The following is a 19,896-nucleotide window of genomic DNA, read 5'->3' as shown; positions in this document are numbered from 1 at the left end:
GAAAATTACTCTCATTAGAGAGTATTCTACATCTTTACAAAGCCACAATTCATCCATGAATCGAGTATTGTTGCAACATTCGAGCTGGTGCATCTACCATTAGTCTCTACATCTTAGACAAGGTAAAAAAAGAGTCTCCAACCTAATAGGTCCTGCACTATCAACCAAACTCCCCTGTCCCATCATTAAAATGTTACATCCATGTGCCTGTTCTACAAGTTTTTAATGGAATTTGCTCCAATGAACTCAAATCACTTGTGCTCCTCGATGTAAATACCTCCAACTAACTTGACAAACAGCAAAATCCCACCCCTTCATTGTAGAAATCGCTAGATGCCAGAAAACTTTCTACTCTAATAATCTCCCCCCCCCCCAAAAAAAAAACTGCTGACTTTGGAATTTACTCACGGTTTCCTACTCCCTGATTGTACTGACATGCAGAAGTTTAAATGTAATGTGAACAAACATCTTGTTGCTCAACTCCCTAACTAGTATCCCTGTAAACTTTGTCCCAAAGTGGCACTGTGCTTTGTTTGGGATAAAATAAAAATCTGAATGATTGAATAAAATTATTTTGAAAGCAATAAGAAGTGTAGTTTTTTTAGTAAATAATTGAAAAAATATATTTAAAATAAAAGTATCTTTTAAAAATGTTTTCAAAATTGTTCTTTTCTTTTGGTGAATGTAACGATAAATGTTCGGATTTCCATTGGGGAAAGTGTGACATCCAGAGAATCGTGGGACTTGACAGTGACAGCATCTATGGAGAAAAAAAAAAAAAAAAAAAAAAAAAAAAAAAAAAAAAAATCAAAATTATAAATTGTTACGTTGACTTCAAAGTTATATAAAATATTAAAAAAAAAAAAATCAAATAAATATTGTCAAAAAATTTTTGCCAATGATAAGATATCTAGATTTTTTTTTTTTAATTTTGAGTTGAAATGAGTTTCTTAGTAAAATGCACAAAATTCTATAAAGTTAATTTGTTTTATATAGATATAGATATTCATATTAAAGACCCCTTTTTTCTATTTATTTAAAAAGAAAATACAACTTTGTTATATATGGGTCATGGAATTGCATTCATCTGCAAAAGATCTAGCTAATTTGCATATTATTTACCCATTTATTTATTGCGGACTATTATCCTTATCTTTTAGTTCTTGTTTCACAACGTTTCGGCTAACTATTCCTCTGACCTTCGTTAGATGGTTAACTGCGACAGGATAGGAATGCTGAATCTCCTAACTGTATATCCTCAGCAATTACTGCCTTCCATAGTTGTTGTCATCTTACAATGTTTTGGCCAACTAAGCCTCTGGCTGGCTTAGGGTAGAATTGAAACCACTATCTTCAGACAATGCTCACCTGGAACCTTTGAATTTGCATATTCTTTTAAAAAAGTCATTTTAATTAATTCCCTATCAGTTTTTTGGTTTTCTTATGAGATGATCATCTTTAGTTAAATATTACGTGTAATTATATTCATGCAGATAATTCTGCATGATTTATACTTGCATAATATTTGCGTAAAAACGTATAGTAAATACAAACCTCTTTCTATATATATTTATGTATGCGTATATATATTTGTTTAAAAAAATTTTGCCTACCAAACTCCAGTCAGTTTTTGATCTACAGACAAGAAACTTAATATATAGGGTATTCGAACCTATGTTAAACTTTACATTTGGGTTTTAGCTGGGAAAAATCGCTACAAAGGTGTGAAAATAAAAAAAATAGAATTTGCCAGGTGAAGGTCGAACGATGGCATTACGAATATGCATGTATAACGTAATAACTATTGGTTCATGTTTTAATTTTTAGCATTTTTAGCAAACATGTCTTCATAGCTCAGGCATTAACGTCAAAGGAAAAAGTAAATCGTAAGCTAAACATTTTGGTTTTGATTCTCGGTGGTGGCACACAAGTTTTTTTGTTTGCTTTTTTTGTTTTCTTTTATCTATATATATATAAAATACAACATGTGTGTTAGTGTGTGTGCATTTTTTGTGTATGTCCGCAAAGGCTTTTTTTTTGGGGGGGGGTCACTCTTTCTTAGAAATTATATATACTACCTAGATTATAATATCTATGATTCATGAAACGAGGTCATATGTATCTTTAATTTGGGCGACTTTTACACGCTATTTTCGTGATATTTCTTGGTCTACGCGTGTTTGTTTAGCTTTTCCGTATAAAAAAGCGAAACTGGATTTCATTCCCCTATCGCACGATGTTTGACCTCATTAAATTTATGCACCTATCACTTAACTTTTTAATCATTTAAATAGAACGTTTTCAGTTCCTGTCCAGTCGTGGCCAACCAGTAAGATGTCAGGTTTTTTCACACTTTCTTTTCCACCTTCGCGTCAAAGGTTCGGGTTCAAGCCTACCTGCCTACTATAACTTTTTTCTTCCTCAACACACCTATAAACACCCGGGCAACGCAGGGCACCCCCGCTAGTATAATAATAAATACGAAATCTGCATTAATCAAAATATTATATTTAAGCATATTTTACAGGCGGCCTGATATTAACATTCATAATATGAATTAGCAAAAATATGTGACCAGAGAGAGCATTTAATATATATAACAACCGAATATATACTACATTGCCCCCCAAAAGAAGGAGGTAATACCTGGGAAGATGGTCTCATGATAACAGAATGGATACTAACCCCCCCTCCCTATATTCTCTCCCTAAAAACTCTTTAAAATATTCAAAAGAAACTGAAATTTAAATACTTAATTCATAACTAATACCTATTGTTAAAATTTGATAAAAAATATTAGAAGTATCTAAAATTTTCACAAAGGACTCCTACCTCCTCAGCATACAATTAAATATATGCTATATTCAGACCCCTTATGCCTCTCAGCAGTGTTCCAAAATTCCGAATTGGTCAAGTAATTTAGAAGTGAATCCTGTGCAGTGCATACAAATATCTAAACAAATATACATAACACACATTTAATACTAGATGTGCCTGGTGTTACCCGATATTAAACGTAACATAAAATTCCTTAAAAAAAAAAAAAACAAATAAAAATCCGATAACCCACGTGAACCAATTTTTAATTTTGACCCCTTAGCAGCCCGTTTTTCCAGATGAAAACCTAATTAAAAATTTTTTCCACATATCTGAATAGTGCATATACACCAAATTTCAAGTCTGTAGATCAAAAATTCATTGAGTATATAGGTTGAGAAGTATCCTCACACATTGTCATTTTTATAGATATATGTGTGAAAAATGCAATTAAAAAATATATATTGGATAAAAAAAATAATTTTTTTATGTTCAACATTTGTTCTTTATTGTTCAAAGTCTATCAAAATGACTTATCTGAAAATAAAATAAAATTTGAAATGTGTGCTGTCTATGAGAAAATCTGAACAATGACAAAACGCTGATGAAAATAATTTTTGGTTTTTCTTTTTTATTATATTGGTTATAAATTCCATAACTCATCATATACACAATAATGGGGGTAGTCATATTGGACAGTCTAACAACCAAATCTGCTAGCAAGGAGTGCAACTGATTAAGTTTTATCTGTGTGTGTATATATATTTCAAATCGAACCATTTATTTGAAATTTCATTGATTCCCAAATTTGACAATATGTAACTGAACAGAGGTTAAATTGTCTAAAATGCAAGAATATCCAAAATAAAAATAATAGTAATCCAAGCAATACATATCAATTCTTTTTTGAAAATTGTAAAAAAAAATCCATGAAAATGTACAAACCTGGGAATGCAAAGTTGTCTTTCATTTTCCATTTCAATCTGTGAAGATCAGAGAGTTTCAGATTGGCACCAAGAACCATTTCTTCCAGCAATGTCACATTATATGGAATGAAAAGAGTCTACAAAAAAATGAAAAAGTAAAGTTTTCAATCATTTTGCCTTCTATTTTTGACACATGAACTAACAAATTTTATCCCATTATAGAAAATATTCTGTATTTTTGTATCAAAATGTTAGAAACTGAATTGCCACAAATGGTTAAATTAAACAAAAAGGCAGAAAATTCCAACAGAATTTAAAGAGTAGAATTTGCGCTCCGTGTTCTAACTGTTGTGGACAAAGTCTAGTAATATTCTCTCTTTGCATAAAATTAAACTTAATTTAATATATACGACTTATGCCTAGCACCTGTGTTCCAAAATTCATAATGATCAATTAATTAGTTTAAAAGTGAATCGTATAGATAGAAGTAGATAAATATAGACAACTAATTTATATATACTAGACATACCCATGACTCGTTGGGTCACAACCACAACCATTGTTTCACTTTGATTTTATTTCAAAATTCATAAAGTAAAATATCTGTTAAAAAATTCTTGCATAACTAAAAATATTAAATTACTTTACTTATAAATTATCCAAAATTATTTTGCATTCTAATTTACGTAATTTATGTTTATAATGCATATTTACATATATACTTATGTTCGCCTGACTTTTTTTTTTTTAAGAATCACATTCGGATTTCACTTTTATTTCGATACTATAATAATTATGATGAGGATCTTAGTTAAAATTGAAAATATTTCAAATTTTCACTCAGTATGGGCAAATAGATCCACTGCCTTGTGGATGCCTTGGTAAACCCTGACAAAAATTCAGGTTTGGAGTCCCAATAGGCGGATGGTGAAACACTGCAACATCTTTCCGGCAACTCCTGCAGCTGCACCGACCCCAACCATATTGGCTTTCTGTCAAAATTTGTCTGCAACCCTGAGAGAGAGGTCCTATTAACTGGGCAAACATAGGTCTCCTTATCACCCGTGCTCAGCCCTGCATCCAGAGAGGCAACTCCAGCTTTGACTTTATAGCCACAGCAGATGCTACAGTGCACCAGACTAGATTTAGAACACCATTGTCTCATTAGACAGAAGATTGCCATCACATTATGTACATTAGGTATCCCTAAAACAATGTGAAAAACGGAGCACATGTTCCCATGACATCAGATTTGTGTTAACTATATGAACTATGGAAAAGCAGAAGCGACTTAATGATTTTTTAAAACCTTTGTTTATCTTTTTCAAACTGCAATTAATAATTAATCTTTGTTATAATTTTGTTAAGTTTTAAGATTTACAGTTTAATGATTAATAATATTATAAACATTTGTATAGTAAATATGAAATACGGTTTTACTGAATGTTCTTTTGGTTACCTACGGGCTTCCATATTTTGTTCGGTAAAAAGAGACTAACTAAATATGAGGGGGGGGGCTGCCAAAATGCTTAATATTTGTGCAATAATATTTTCAAATCGGTTTTAATCTGGCGATAAAATAGCTGACAAGAGCCATGTTTATGTAAAAACTTAATATTTAAAAAAAATATTAAACATTTAAAAATCTATGTTGTAATGGAACATTTTGAAATAATGGAATTTTAATGGTTTTAATCTTTTAAAAATTAATGTTTATGAGGTTTCTTTTTCTTGGCAATTCAACTGATTATAGTATATATTAATTCGAAAAAATGCTATTTAAAAAAAGAAAACAATATTAAATTTATATCATTTTTTTAATTGCAACTTCAAGGTAAATTTTTGTTCAATACATGTATTTAAACTTTAAAAGAATAAATATTTTTTACTTATTTGAACTCTTATGTTTCATAATAAATAGAAATTTTGATAGATTTAAATATTTTGTTCGAATTTTGAAAAAATAAATGTGTGGGGGGGACATGCACTAAAAAAATAATTTCCCTCATATATTTTATGGAAATTGCATTTTATATGTAATTTCATTCTAAAATAGATAAGTATCGAAAATTTCACAAAAATCTGACCATTAGTTGATTTTTGCTAGATTTATTAAACACTGGTATGTTTTCACGTTCAGAATGTCTACTACATAGGAACATTATTTTAAAGCGCCAATTATGTAAACACAATTTTCGTCTCGCAATTTCATTATTTTTGTTCAATGAAAAAAATTTTTTTTAATTATTACTGGTTTATTTTGCCCTTCTTTTAAATGGTACAAAAGTTATACTGATAATATTAATTTATAATAAAGTTACATCGTGTTACATATAGGGTGGGGTAATTCTGTGGTGAATTTTGGCAGTCCCTAATGTACATATACATATATTAAAATATTCTTGCATAACTAATTATCTGAAATTATTTTGCATTCTAATGTACATGTTTATGATGTACATATATGTGTATATGTAGCTGAAAATAAATTGTCACTCTCTAAATGCTCACAGAGACATTACAACTATTAGAGAGTGATTAAATCAACACAACCGACAGTCTAAACTATTTGGAGCGGTTGCTTGTTCTCTATCAGTCTAGGGTATGGTCTTCTGCTGTTCCAGGAGGTCCACCTTCCCAAGCTTTCTCACCCCCTTGAGAAGGTGAGAATTTATTGCTACCAAGAATACTGACAGGACTACCCAGACAATTTAACTTTGTTCAGACTGCTCTTCCACTATGGCACCGGCTTTTCAAATCCAACTTTCCTGACATTGTGTTTAATCTTCTTGCTGCAAGAGCAAGATAAACAACACAGCAAGAAAAAAGCAAGGGAAACGGTAAGAAGGATGGATGACAGTTAATAACAATTTATGATTAATTAGAAATTAAAATAGAATTTATTTTTAAACATAACTCAATCCCAGAAGGAAAGAATATTTCAATATGTATTTTTCATCGGTCAAGTATATAGGAAAAAATACTTAGGGATACAAAAATTGATTAATTCCATTTTATTACAAGCTATTATATAAAGTTTTGTGTGTGTGTGTGTAGCAAGCCAAAAAACTACACAATACACCTACAAAGCCGATATATACTTTTTCAGCATAGCCTTAAACAAAATATGGGCACATTTTATTTAATTTTTTATGTTCATTCTTTTGAAGATAAACATGAAATTAAGTAGTCGGGAGAGGGGTAAGTTTTAGAGCAATTTTTTAATGTTATGTAATAATTCATCAACAATTTTTTCCAGTTGCCAGATAAAGTAAGAGTTTAATAGCCAGAGGAGGAAGAAAAGAGATAGAGAGAAGTTTTTAAAGAAAGATGTTACAGTTTTTAACCATGTTTTTTGTCTATGCCCCTGAGAGAAAGTTTAAAAAAAAAAAAAAATTTGTTTTTACTTAGTCATACCTCTGAGCAATGAGGATAAAATCAGTAAAGAAATGTATTACTAGTTAGCATAAATTCGAAAAAAAAATATAAAACTTTTGTGAATTAAAAGGCATTATCAATAGAAGTAAAGGATCAAACAATGACACACTTTGTAAGATTCAGAAGGAAGAATCTATAACCCAAGATGTGAATGGATTAGAATGAAGTCAGTTAATAATAAGCTGAGTAATCCAAAGAACATCATAAAAAATATTCAACAGACAGCAAGTACATAGAAGAAATCAAATACATTTCTTGTCATTAGAAAATGTTTACTGACAAGCAAATAATGAAAAGAGCAGATCAAGAGAAAAAGTTTTAAAATTCTATATTAAATTATTTTACACACACACACACACTTTTCGAATCAAGTTTCAAATAAAGAGCAAACGCAAGATATTATGGTTGTTTACAGCCATTTTGAAGAAGTGTTGGTCCTATTCGATTTTAATTTTCAGATTTAACAAGCATTTTAATAAATGGTACTTACCGAAGAATTTATGGAGAAGATTTTCAGATTTGGTTCTGTTTTTGGTGGAATTGAAAACTTTTTTTTTTGGACACGTAAAATGAATTTGTTTTTGTGTGGAACATAAAATTTTTTATTTGAAAACATTTTATTCTCACGAGAATCTGCATTTATATTTTCTATGATTAAAATAAATGCTGTTTTGAAATAGCCAAAAACAAACATAATACCTTGGTGTATGCTTTTTATTTGGTACCTTATTTCATAAATGCTTTGAATTGCCAAATTGTATATATATTCCACAAAATATTGAACTGCTAATATTTGTAAGTTCTTGAATCAGCATTTTCTATGCGATTTAAATTGAGGACTTCTTTATATACGTATTTGCATTGTGTGTGTGTATCTCTGAAAAAAAAAAAAAAATGAAAAGAGGACTTACCTTCAATGATACGGTAACAGGTTTAGAAAGTGGGCCTTCATTTTTCTCAAAGATATGTTCAAGACGGATCAATAATTTGTGTCTTCCCCATTGTTGTAAAGTTAAAAGGTTAACATTTGCTGGAAGAGGAGATTGGATGGCACTCCACTGAAAGAAGACGGACATACCATTATTTTCCTAACTACAGTAAAACCTCCTTCTGACAATTTACATAAACCAGTAGGTAAGGATGTAAGGAACGGTTACTTAGCAACTAGAATGATCTAATTTTTCACTTAGACATACTTCCACCAATATCACTTCTGAAGAGATGCCATGGGAGTGGGGGGGGGGTCTTTTTATTGACAAATCAACGCTTAATCCAAAGGCGGCATGAATCCACTTGATGTAAGGCACTTTTAAAAAGAAAAAGTTCCAAAATAAAGGAGAGGCGGGTCTTTTAACTGATGACAATAAAAACTCAGAGACAAAACAATCAAACTTGAAGCTGAAACATTAATAGGACAGTGCCGGACAGTCATTAACAGAAATTCAGAGACACGCAGTCATCTATAATATAAATCTCACCTGTCTATTTGAATGTATGTTTGTTTGTTTGCATGTATGTATGCCTAAAACTTCCGACAGAGGTGACAGATTTTCACGAGATCGGTATCGTTTTGAAGCTGGACCCTTTGGATGACAAATATTGAAAAATTGGCTAAAAACATTAATTCCTTCAGCCTCAACTTGGCACTTTTCGCTTTTTTTGCCGATATTTTCAAGTCATCCCTCTTTTCGATTGACTAGCCTTAATTTAAACCTTTGCCACTTCCGGTCTAGCGATGGATGCAGCAGCAAAGATGTCACTTTTTTGTTTTTTTTTTACTTTCTTTTCCTTCACTGCCTACTGCCACTTTTTTTTTGCGTTCAACACACACGGGCAATGCCGGGCACCCAGACTAGTACATAATAGAATAGAGAATACGCCATCATTTAACAAGAGTTGATGGAGAAGCCTCTTACGTGATACACATTAGTTCGATCTCCTGTACTATTACTTGAGAAAGTGCTGACCAAAAAAATAGTATAACTTTTTTGCCTTTATGTAAATTTTGCATTTTATCTGTATGTGAACAATGTATTTATGTTTAATTTATGTATGCATGTCAAGGTTATTTTATTTATAGTTTGTCATAGACAAACTATTAATAAATAAAATGCTTTTCTCTACCAGGCATTTCATGATTTCATTACACATGCTTAGAGATTTAATTTACATTTTCTAATCACGCATTGCTAATTTTGATCACTTAGAATATCAAATATGATTTTTCAAGCCTAGATTATCTCATCATTCGAAACTGCAACACATTAAAAAGCTTAAACCAAGAATTTAATTATGGCTAAACAGATTTAGGCTTTAACTGTTATGCTACAAAAAAAAAAAAGCATTCTGGTTAATTTAATTTTGTAATTAAATTATTTTGTTCAAATATTTTAAAATATCCTTTTATTTTAAGCTGTATAATGTTTTCATAAAGAAAAAAAATTTGATTTTTTTTTCCCATCAAATATTGAAAATAAAATGCAAAAATAAAAACATTTTACTCAAATGAAAAAAAAAAAGAATCGAGATTTGAAACTTGTTTACCTGAGTGTGGAATGTGGAAGACCAATTCTGTGGATGCATGTTCAGTTGAGAGAAAGATAAAGTTGGTTTTAAGAAAATTTCTATCGCTTGTTGCCGATGGAATTCTGTAGATGTTTGGACTTTGTCCAGATAAATATAATGTTTACCTGGAAAAAAAAAAAATACAAGAAAATGATCAAAAATTAGTTATTAAACGTTTCGTGCACATCAATAATATGGCAGATAAAAATTCTTGGAGAAAAAAAAAAAAGAAATATTTAAAAAAAATTACAAATTAAAATCTATAAAAGAATTAAATGTACATTCACATAATGAAACAGAAGATAAAAATTCAAGGCCATTCATACAAGAGTCTAAGAGATCTAATATTTATTACCTTCAATTTTTAACAGAGAGAGTGATAAAAGACGATAGCGGTAGATAACCATATAAAATAATAAAATATGAGTAGAGGGTGGGAGAGGATCAACTAAAGTGAGAGTGATAGAAACCTAATAAGAGATGAGTCACTTGATAAGTTAATTGCAAATTACACTTAATTAGGACAAGTAAAAAAAGTTTGTCATTTTTTTTCTTCAAACATAACTCAAATCCTAAAACTTATGAATATTCTAGGATATATTTTGTGCGATTATAGAATAATACAGCAAACAGCATTTGCCCTAAGCGGGTTGCCGATGTAATTCTGTGGCTGCTTGGACTTTGTCCAGATAAATGTAATGCTTGCCTAAAAAAAAGTTTGAAAATTAGTTGTTAAACTTTGTCATTTCAAGGAAAGAATCACAAGATCGACCATTAGAAATCTATCTAATCAATCCAAATAAAAAAATATTCAACTCACCTCGAACAATCAATCCATGACCATCCACGCCTAATTCATTCAATGCTTCTCCTACACCACGATCATCATCATAGAGAAGTCTTCGATGAAGCTAAAATTGAATATTAAATATTGGATTAACAATAATTAAGGGGAATTTTTGTGAATTATTGGGAGAGATATTTAACACAACTTGAGCTAAATATTTAGAGTAAGTACATTTTTATTCACTTTTATTCTACAAATAAAATTTGAAAAACAAAAAAACTCCAAGAAAAAAATTTACTGAACACAGAAAATAAATGCATTAGTGCCATAAGACAAACGAAAAAGAAATGGGGAAACAAACAATTGTTTTTATTGATCAAAGTTTACTTACCATGAACTCCATTTGTCCAGGTTTTAAACTAGAACCTCCTTGGGAGCGGTCAGTCAACACGGTCAACTGCATGTCTTTATTCAAGTCCTGTTGATACAAGAAACACAAAGAGGAAAAAATGCCATTAAAATCTAAATATGATGCCAATTTGAAAAGTAAAGCCTTCTATTTTTTTTTTCTTTTAATTCAAAAAAATGGAAAAGTTATAAGAGTTATGAGTTAGGAATTCAATGGTGCATTTCTGCTTCTCTATGACACGGGTAGCTTTCTTAAAGTCTCACACCGTCAATATCTCCAACAGAGACATTAAATTACAGCTCATCAATAAGTTCAGCCATTAAAACAATAAAATTTTCAATCCCTTTGATCCAATCTGGTGGAATAAAATTAGGAGGCATTACTTTTGGAACCTCTCATACATTCTACAGAGTGTTAAAGGGAAATTTGACACTTTTTTGAGAACATAAAACATCTTGGACAATAATCAACATTTTCAAAGAACATATCTTTTCTCAAATGCAGCACTCTCAATGAAGCCGCCCTGAACCTCTATCAACTTCCAAGAGGGAACCCAAACCATGCAGCCCTCATGGTGTCCTTCAAGAGATACTTGAACACCAGTTTGTTCTTGGCAAGGGGTTTATTTTTCGTATTGCTAGCTACATGATTGGTTTGTTTTGTTTTTTTAACTATACCCCAGACAATCTGATAAGTTGGGAGGGAGCAGATGTTGAAACAGGGGAAATTAGGGACGCTTTCAGTCAGTCACTTGCAAGTTTTGTTGCCAATGTATAGCCTTCTTACAGTTACTCTGTATAACATTTGACAACAGAGGACAGTAACTCAATATGGGTGTCTTAATCGATTCAGAGTTCCTTTTCAAAGAGGTGTCACAGTTTGAAGAAACTAAGAAACAGGGCTTTGTATGGACTTTTAGCTTGTACCATCTGTTCTGTGCATTGTATAAATGGTTCCGGAATAACTAGAAAATCCCCAACAAGACTGAGCGTTTCATCTTAAGTTTCTATGGTTTTATTGAACCATTACTCTTTACCTTTTCAAGATCTGCATTGCCATAATTGGATCTTTCCACGCAATCTTAATTTAAAACAAAACTCATTGCGAAAGTTTTTTTTTAGACTCTAGTTTATAAGACCAAAAAATTCAATCTTGATCGCCCTTCGGGGCCCATGGCGCAGTTGATAGAGACATTGAATCTTTATGGTTCCAGATGAGAATTGTCTGAAGATAGCGGTTTCAATCTTACTCAAAGCCAGCCAGAGGCTTACTTGGCCACAACATGGTGAGACAACAACAACTACGGAAGGCAGTAATTGTAGTGAATGCAATCAGGAGATTCAGAATTGCTATCCATCACGGTTACCACCTGACAAAGGCCAGAGGAATAGTTGGCCGAAACATTGTGAAACAACTAAGAAAAGATGAGGATAATAGTCCGTAATAAAAATAAAATTAATAAACTCTAGTTTGTTCTGCATGGGGCTAAAATGCTACCCAATTGCCACAAATGGCAATATCTTTACAAATATTGAAAATGCCTTCATTAGATTTTGTTTGAAATCTTACAAAAATTAGTATCATTATATCTGATGTAAAATTAGCTTTACATGCATTGGACAGTTTTAAGAAATTAACTTCAAAACTAACCTCTTTCTGGCATGTTCTTAATCATCACTGAACAGTTTCCATACACATGCCAGGTAAACTCTTCCCTAGGTTTACAGTGGTAATGCTCTGCTGGTTAGTTATGGCAGAAGTTCCCTAAACTTATTCCATTTATACAAAGCAAGTTATTTTTCTTTGGAAGATTGAAAAGCATTCTGAATTAACAAGAATTGCACTTCTTTCACAAACATCTAAAAATATGATCATTAATTTACCTGTCAAATCCAACAAACATTGATTAATGCTTATCTGCTTTATTCAACTGTAGAAGCAGAGAATTCATGCTAACTGTAACTTTTTTTTTTATTGTAGTATATAAGGTTTTTAATAGTGCAAGGACTTCTTGCTGTTTCATCATCCTGTATATAATATTTTGATTGCAAACATTCCCCTTTGCACAAAATTGCTATAGGTTTTCATTAACAGATGCCACATATAAATTTCTTATGTCTAAACCTTCAACCCCTGTCTTATGTAACACACTTATTCGTTATAATTAAATCCTATATTACATCCTAGGAGAGACATCATCACTATTGCCCAGATCTATAGACGAAGTAGTTCATATTCTCCCCTCTGCCTGACAAGTCCTCCCACTCTCAGACAAGACCGGGTAATCATATAACCATTAAAACTATTTTGACCCGACACCCTTATTAGCTGGATTAAACACTCCTAAACATACAACTATCATTACACTTCAATATTCGAAAATAATGATTTTTCGCCAGTAACATTGCTATTCTCATTTGCTGGTACCTTGAAATTCTATTATTCCGGATCATACAAAAATCAAACACATCAGCCCTTAATCAAGATGGCTGTGCAATCGCGATGCATTTATTTAGATCATTTATAATTTAGTTTAAAGTTAAACAAATCAAAAAAGTCATAACTTGCATATAGATAAGTTTGCACAGTTACATCTAGTGATGCTTACATTTAATGAAAATACCATTGCTTCATTATAAACCGTCCAAGCTTACTTCCTTAAATCATTTGATTTAATAAAAAATATCATTGGATCGATTGTCAAAACTTATGAGATGAAAATATGAACAAATCTCTGGCGTACATCTATGAAATTGACCCCCCCCCCCCAGACACACACACACCTCTAAGAACATTATAATTGAAAATTGATCACCGGCGCTAAAAGTCATAAAATTTGTTTTTTTTTCTGAAAATTTATAATCAATGAGTTTAACATTAAAAGTTTTTTTTTTCCCTTTTGTTTTTATTTTATCGAAAATCAAAACGTTTTTATTTCATCAAAATGAAACGAAAAACCTTCATTTGATTTTTGTTTTTTGGGGGGTTTTGTTTTAACCTGTGGGCAGCAACAGCAACAACTGTACTTTACTTTTTTTCGAGAGGGGAGGCTTCCACCGGGCAAAACCGGTTACTGCTAGTTATCAATAAATGGTTGAAGGTCAAAGCTTTAAAGTGTTACATTTGTTTATTTTTGTGATCCTTATTTATATTATTCAAGTAGTCGTGATTGCATGGGTGACAACTACTTTATTTTTTCCTTTTAACATTTGGTTTAGTTGTTTTATGGCACATCAACCCTTTTTGGATTATTTAATCCGAAATCCAATTATTTTGGAAATAGTGTTCATGTTGGTTGGTTGGTTGTTTTTGTTTTACAGCATATCAACCCTTTTCAAGTTATTTAATGCCGAATACAAAGATTTTGAAGAAAATTTTTTTTAATAGAATATATTTGTTGTTTTAAAGTTGGTTTCTATTCAACCCATAGTTGGGACCCTAACAGGTACTACCACTCCGGGTCAGAGTGGACCTGGAAGCAATGGTAATTAAAGGGTGGCTCCACACTCCCCAAAGCCCGCAAGCTGGGCCTCACCACTGGATATAGTTTAAGGTCATATCCAGGACCTCGTTTCAGGAAACCAATATCTTCAGACAGCCTGATCTGGTAGCAACAGTTTTCTTTTAAAGTAGCATATAAACAAGTTCATGTTTATAATTAACACTAGCATGGGTACCCAGCATTGCCCGGGTTGACATGAAGTTCCGTTTGGAATGCACCTGCTATAATAAGGATATTAATCAATCATTTTCATCATAGGCAACGTCGATACCCCCACAACAATTTCAAAAACAAAAGAACGGATAAAAACACAGAAATGTAATCGCCCATAAAAAGAAGTATGCGATACCCTCTCCACCAGATATTTCGGCAGAAGGAATACAAAGAGAAGAAACTATTATCTAGATACTGAGCACTTTTTGTTGTGCTGGAAAGAAAACTCTCCCTAAAAAAAATAAATAAAAATAAATGAAAACAAATTTTGTATTATTATTCATCAGACTACTGTTCTCATCTTGAGTGTGAGTTTCACGTTTTGGTCAATATAACCTCTGACCTTCTTCAGGTGTAATGGAATTTCAAGCGGAACCCTTTATTTACTTCACGGGGACTGGATAAAGGTCTTAAATAATTCGCAAACGTATCAATCGCCCACAGTGAGAATTGATTTTTCCCAGTACTCTAACCACTGCGCCACGGGTCCTTGCGGACAATTCTAGTACGAATTTTAGGAGCCTTAACCCTATTTTTATTTTTAGTTGTAAATATCACTATTTATAACTAATTGTTATATATTAATGTATATCTCTATACTTATTACTTGTATATATTAATGATTTTACTTATCTTGTATATATTATCTATTGTTTATAATTACTGGTTCCCATATCATTAAATTCTATACTAGGTCAACTTAGTAGTTGGTTATTCCCCAGCATATGTGCTGCTTCTTTCAGTCTTAAATGACGAGATACCCCTGAAGAAGGTTGGAAGTTACATCGACCGAAATGTTGTGAAAATCCCACTCATGATGAGAACAGTAGTCCGATGAATCCAAATAATACAAATAAGCAATCCTCATCTCAAAAATTCAGAAAACAACTTTTGTTTCAATAAAAATAGCAGCAAGTGGCCGAGCGACTGCAAAAAAAAAAAAAAAAAAAAAAATTAGCCAAGTAGGCAGCCTTGAAACTCGAATGAAGGGAAAAGGTAATTTGGAAACTATTTTGCCTACTGTTCTAAGACGACTTCTGATTTTATGACCCTGAAATAACATTTATAAACATTGACACGTACGTGATTTGTGTTTGATTTTTATTTATTATAAAGGCCGTTTTCTCACTAGCTTTTTTTTTTTTTTGTAAATAAAGGAAATTTTCGATTTGCTTCTTTTTTTAGGGGAAGAGCTTTTTTTTGTTTTGAAAAGTGTGGCTTACGTCTGAATTCAAAGCGGTCAAATATTCTGTATAGCCGTTTCAAGAATAATAAAAACAAACAAATTACATCTTTTCAGTTTATTTGTGCTTTTTTTTTTTTTTTTTTAATATTTCAAAAAACAAAAAAAGCATAACAGTTTGCTGTCTACAAGGAATTATTTTTTCAAGCTAGAAACTTATTGAGATTACCAAATTATTTTATTTAGTCAAGAGTTTTTTTTTTGTTTTGCCGTTTCTGAGGGAAATAACTCTAGACCCGTTTTTAAAATGGTCGGCGGCAGAAATAATATTTCCATATAAATTAAATTAAATATATTATCAATATAATTGTTATTTAAAGTTTATTAAATAACAATTTTAAATAAAACACTTAAAACAATTCTCTCGCTAGAAACATTTACATACAATTACTTAGTAAAATCGATTTTCCTTAATGTAATATGCAAATGAAGTGACTCATCCAGGTGAATATTTTGCAAGAATCATACTATATAGAGAAATAAATGGAAGAGTAAATAACGGACCTTTTGTATATATTAATCAAATTGTGAAAAAAGAAACTAACAGGAATACAAATTTATGTATATAGATTTTATAAATGTCACCATTTTCCAAGAGATAAATTGAAAAAATTTGTTAAAAATAACATGCAGAAATGGTTTACTTACCTTAATAAACATTTTTGTATTTATAGGGAAATAGTTGCCAGCAACAGGTTCATCCATTGTTATCGGCCATGTTGGGCGAGAGTTAATTCTGTAATTTAAAAATAAAAATTTTTTAAATAAATATCCATAAAGTAAGGAGATATAGTTTGCTTGAAGCATTGTGTAATATGTACATAGAAAAGTATTAACAGGCCATCACAATGCAAGAAATGGAAATATGTCAGTGTTAAGAAAGAAAGTGATTTTCTATATTAACAAAATAAAAAGTATTAAAATGGGTAATCTATACTCTTATAAATTTATTGTTTTTTTTTGTGTATTAATATTCATATTAAAACCCCTTTTTTCTATTTATTTAAAAAGAAAATACAACTTTCTTATATATGGGTCATGGAATTGCAGTCACAAACAAAAGATATAGCTAATTTGCATATTTTCAAACATTCATTTTAATTAATTCTCTATTAGTTTTTTTCGGTTTTATTATTGGATGATTATCTTTAGTTAACTATTATATGTAATTATATTCATGCAGATATTCTACATGATTTATACTTGCGTAATATTGTGTAAAAACGTTATAGTAAACACAAACCTCTTTCTATATATATATATTTATGTATGCGTATATATATATTTGTTTAAAAATTTTTATCCTACATAACTCTTGTCAGTTTTTGGTCTACATGAAACTAAATATATAGGCTATTTGAACGCAAAAGTGTGAAAATTTTTAAAAAAATGGAATTTGCTAGGTGAAGGTCGAACGACAGCATTATGAATATGCATGCATAACGTAGTAGCTATTGGTTCATGTTTTAATTTTTAGCCTTGCAGTAAATGTGTCTTCATAGCTCAGTCATTAACGTCAGTTACAATAAATTGTAAGCTAAATATTTTGGTTCTTGATGGTGGCACACAAGTCATTTTTTTTTTTTTTAAACTTTAAAATCATTACTATATATTGGGTCCAATATAATCTATATATATAAAAGGAAAAATGTGTGTGATCACAGTCTAGTCTATAAATATAAAAGCAAAAATGGGTGTAAGTATGTTCGCTTTTTGTGTATGTCCAAGAAAGGCTTCTTTCCGAGAAGCGATCGGTCGACTCACTTCTTAAAACTTTTTATATCACGCCTAAATGATAATATCTATGAGTTAATAACAACAATTTTTGTTTTCATTAACCCAAAAACACACACACCTCCAAATACCCTGGCAATGTTTTTTTTGTTTCCCCAAGATGTTGGGGGGAAATTAGCTCCCCATAAAAAGGGGATTGTCCAAATTGAATAGCAATTGTCTGATATAAGGAGAAATTCCGCATTGATCAAAGCTGACTGCTTTTGGACGAAACTAATTCGAAGCTGGTGGCATTGTTCCTGGCGATTGTGCCAGGAACAATGCCACCAGCTTCGAATTAGTTTCGCTTTTATACGAAAAAAACGAATCCACATGCAGCGATCCAAAAATGTGGAATATTTAGCTTTTCAAAGTCGGGCAAATTAAATAGACAGGCAACCTCCCGTTGTTAACTTGTAGATATTATGATTTAGACATGATATAAAAAGTTTTAAGAATGAGCGAACCGAGCGAGAAGGCCGACGAAAAAAGCCTTTTGTGGACATACACAAAAACGCACACACACAAACACATTTTCGCTTTTATATATATAGATGAAGATTGAAGTTCTTTCGGTCTTATTTTAATTAAGAATTATTGAAATTAGTTTTATTTTTTTTAAAGAAATATTGAAAAACCGCTTTTTTAAATATTTAAAAACTATCTTTGGAACATTATGTATTGGATACTTTTTTATATTTGAAATCTTATTTTTGATTTCAATAATTTTATTTTTTACTTACATAAACATATTTACTATATAAATTCAAACAAAAAACAATTTTAAAATTAAAAACATTTTTTATAATTTCATAAACATTTCTTATAAAACTTAAAATAAGTTATTTAAAAAATTTTGTTATTAAAAGTGCAAATAAAGACTAATTGTGTCATTTTTATCTGTATAATTTTGTTAATTTTTATTGTATACTTTTCAGTAATGTCCTTTTCTTATTTTATTTCAATAAATCGCTTCATAATAGAAATACTGAAGAACAATAAAAGTGAAGGAACTAATTTGCCTTGTCACTGCTTCCGGTAGCACTATGCCAGAAGTTAGGAAGTACATTAGCTGACTATAACCAAAAACTAAGATGAGAAAACATAAAATTACCTTCGTTCCAACATTTGTCGGCCATTTGCATCTGTATAGAATGTGTAGTTATTATTCACACCAGAATCATAGCGGACGATAATTTCTTTGCCCTTTTTGTCACTAAAAGTCAAAAAGAAAAAAAAAATGAAATCATTAAAAAATTATTTATAAGAAAAATTTTATGAAAAATTCCACTTTTTCACTCAAAATAATGTTCTATCTAGCATAGAATAGATTCCCTAACATTTATTTCTCTTTGCTCGTCCTTTTTGCATTTGAGTTTCCTTCAGGCCTTTTTACCAAATGAGAGCGGATTTCTTTTAACTATGGCATAGTCTTCTATCGCTAACTATTTAGACAGTTTTTAAACTTTATTACCAGCATGCAGTTCTAAGAAAGAAGCTTTGTTCATGGAATCTACATTTAGGTTTAAGCACAGATAAAGAGTGGGGGAGATTATTGATAGTGATTTCAGCTAGACGAGTGTTTTTCATGAAAGTCAGGACAGAGGGAATCATAGATTGGAGATCAGATGAGCACTTGCCATGAAAATAATGATAAAGCAGAGACAGGCCCGCAGCATCTCTTCTGTGAGAAAGAGGTTGCAGGAAAGAGAAAAGGGTATCCCTCACTGGACTACGAAATCTATTTTGAACTCTGTCAAGGCAGAATAAGCTGGTTCTAGCAGCTCCTGCCCAGATGTGGCAACAGTATTCCATCCTTGAATGTATTTGGCTCTTATACATGTTTGTCTTCATTTTGTATTTATGCATTTCTGAATTTTTTTTTTTTAATTCTTTTTCAGTTTTATCTTTGTTGATGGCCAATAAACTTGTGTGCAAAATATACTATGCCCCAGAGTCTTAATTATCAGTAAGAGTTTATGCTAATTGTCTGAGAGTTGCACATTTTCTGTGAAACAGCATAGAGACAGTATACACATTCTTTGCAACTTTATTGAATTATGAAATAATTAGAAAAAACAGTTGCATATTCTCATAGATAAGTTTGTTCATACATATATATGTATAAGTAGTTAAGATATAGTTGTAGGACACAAGAAATTATTAGCTATCTATATAGATATGTGTAATAAAAAACTATATAAAACTAACCATCGTCTTGGA

At 31.0% G+C, this 19,896-nt stretch overlaps 1 protein-coding gene across 1 annotated transcript in view; it reads right to left on the bottom strand.

The window, feature by feature from the left end:
- Nucleotides 1-455: 455 nt before the first annotated feature.
- The window catches only part of LOC145292982 (lysosomal alpha-mannosidase-like), an 83,564-nt gene continuing 64,123 nt past the window's right edge, over nucleotides 456-19,896 (bottom strand). Inside the window, exons 19-26 of the mRNA XM_080139224.1 lie at nucleotides 18,788-18,889; nucleotides 16,549-16,636; nucleotides 10,925-11,011; nucleotides 10,567-10,657; nucleotides 9,726-9,871; nucleotides 8,093-8,239; nucleotides 3,763-3,880; nucleotides 456-760 (exon numbers count right to left, since the gene is read on the bottom strand). Coding sequence (XP_079995350.1) covers nucleotides 657-760; nucleotides 3,763-3,880; nucleotides 8,093-8,239; nucleotides 9,726-9,871; nucleotides 10,567-10,657; nucleotides 10,925-11,011; nucleotides 16,549-16,636; nucleotides 18,788-18,889 — 883 coding nt within the window. The 3' untranslated portion in view covers nucleotides 456-656. The remainder of the gene's footprint in view (nucleotides 761-3,762; nucleotides 3,881-8,092; nucleotides 8,240-9,725; nucleotides 9,872-10,566; nucleotides 10,658-10,924; nucleotides 11,012-16,548; nucleotides 16,637-18,787; nucleotides 18,890-19,896) is intronic.

Source organism: Euprymna scolopes, chromosome 14, assembly GCF_053919585.1.
Source record: "Euprymna scolopes isolate OS-2025 chromosome 14, ASM5391958v1, whole genome shotgun sequence".
In the NCBI taxonomy this organism is placed as follows: domain Eukaryota; kingdom Metazoa; phylum Mollusca; class Cephalopoda; order Sepiida; family Sepiolidae; genus Euprymna; species Euprymna scolopes.
Note: the sequence above shows the minus strand (reverse complement) of the source record. Positions and strands in the feature narration are given on the sequence as shown.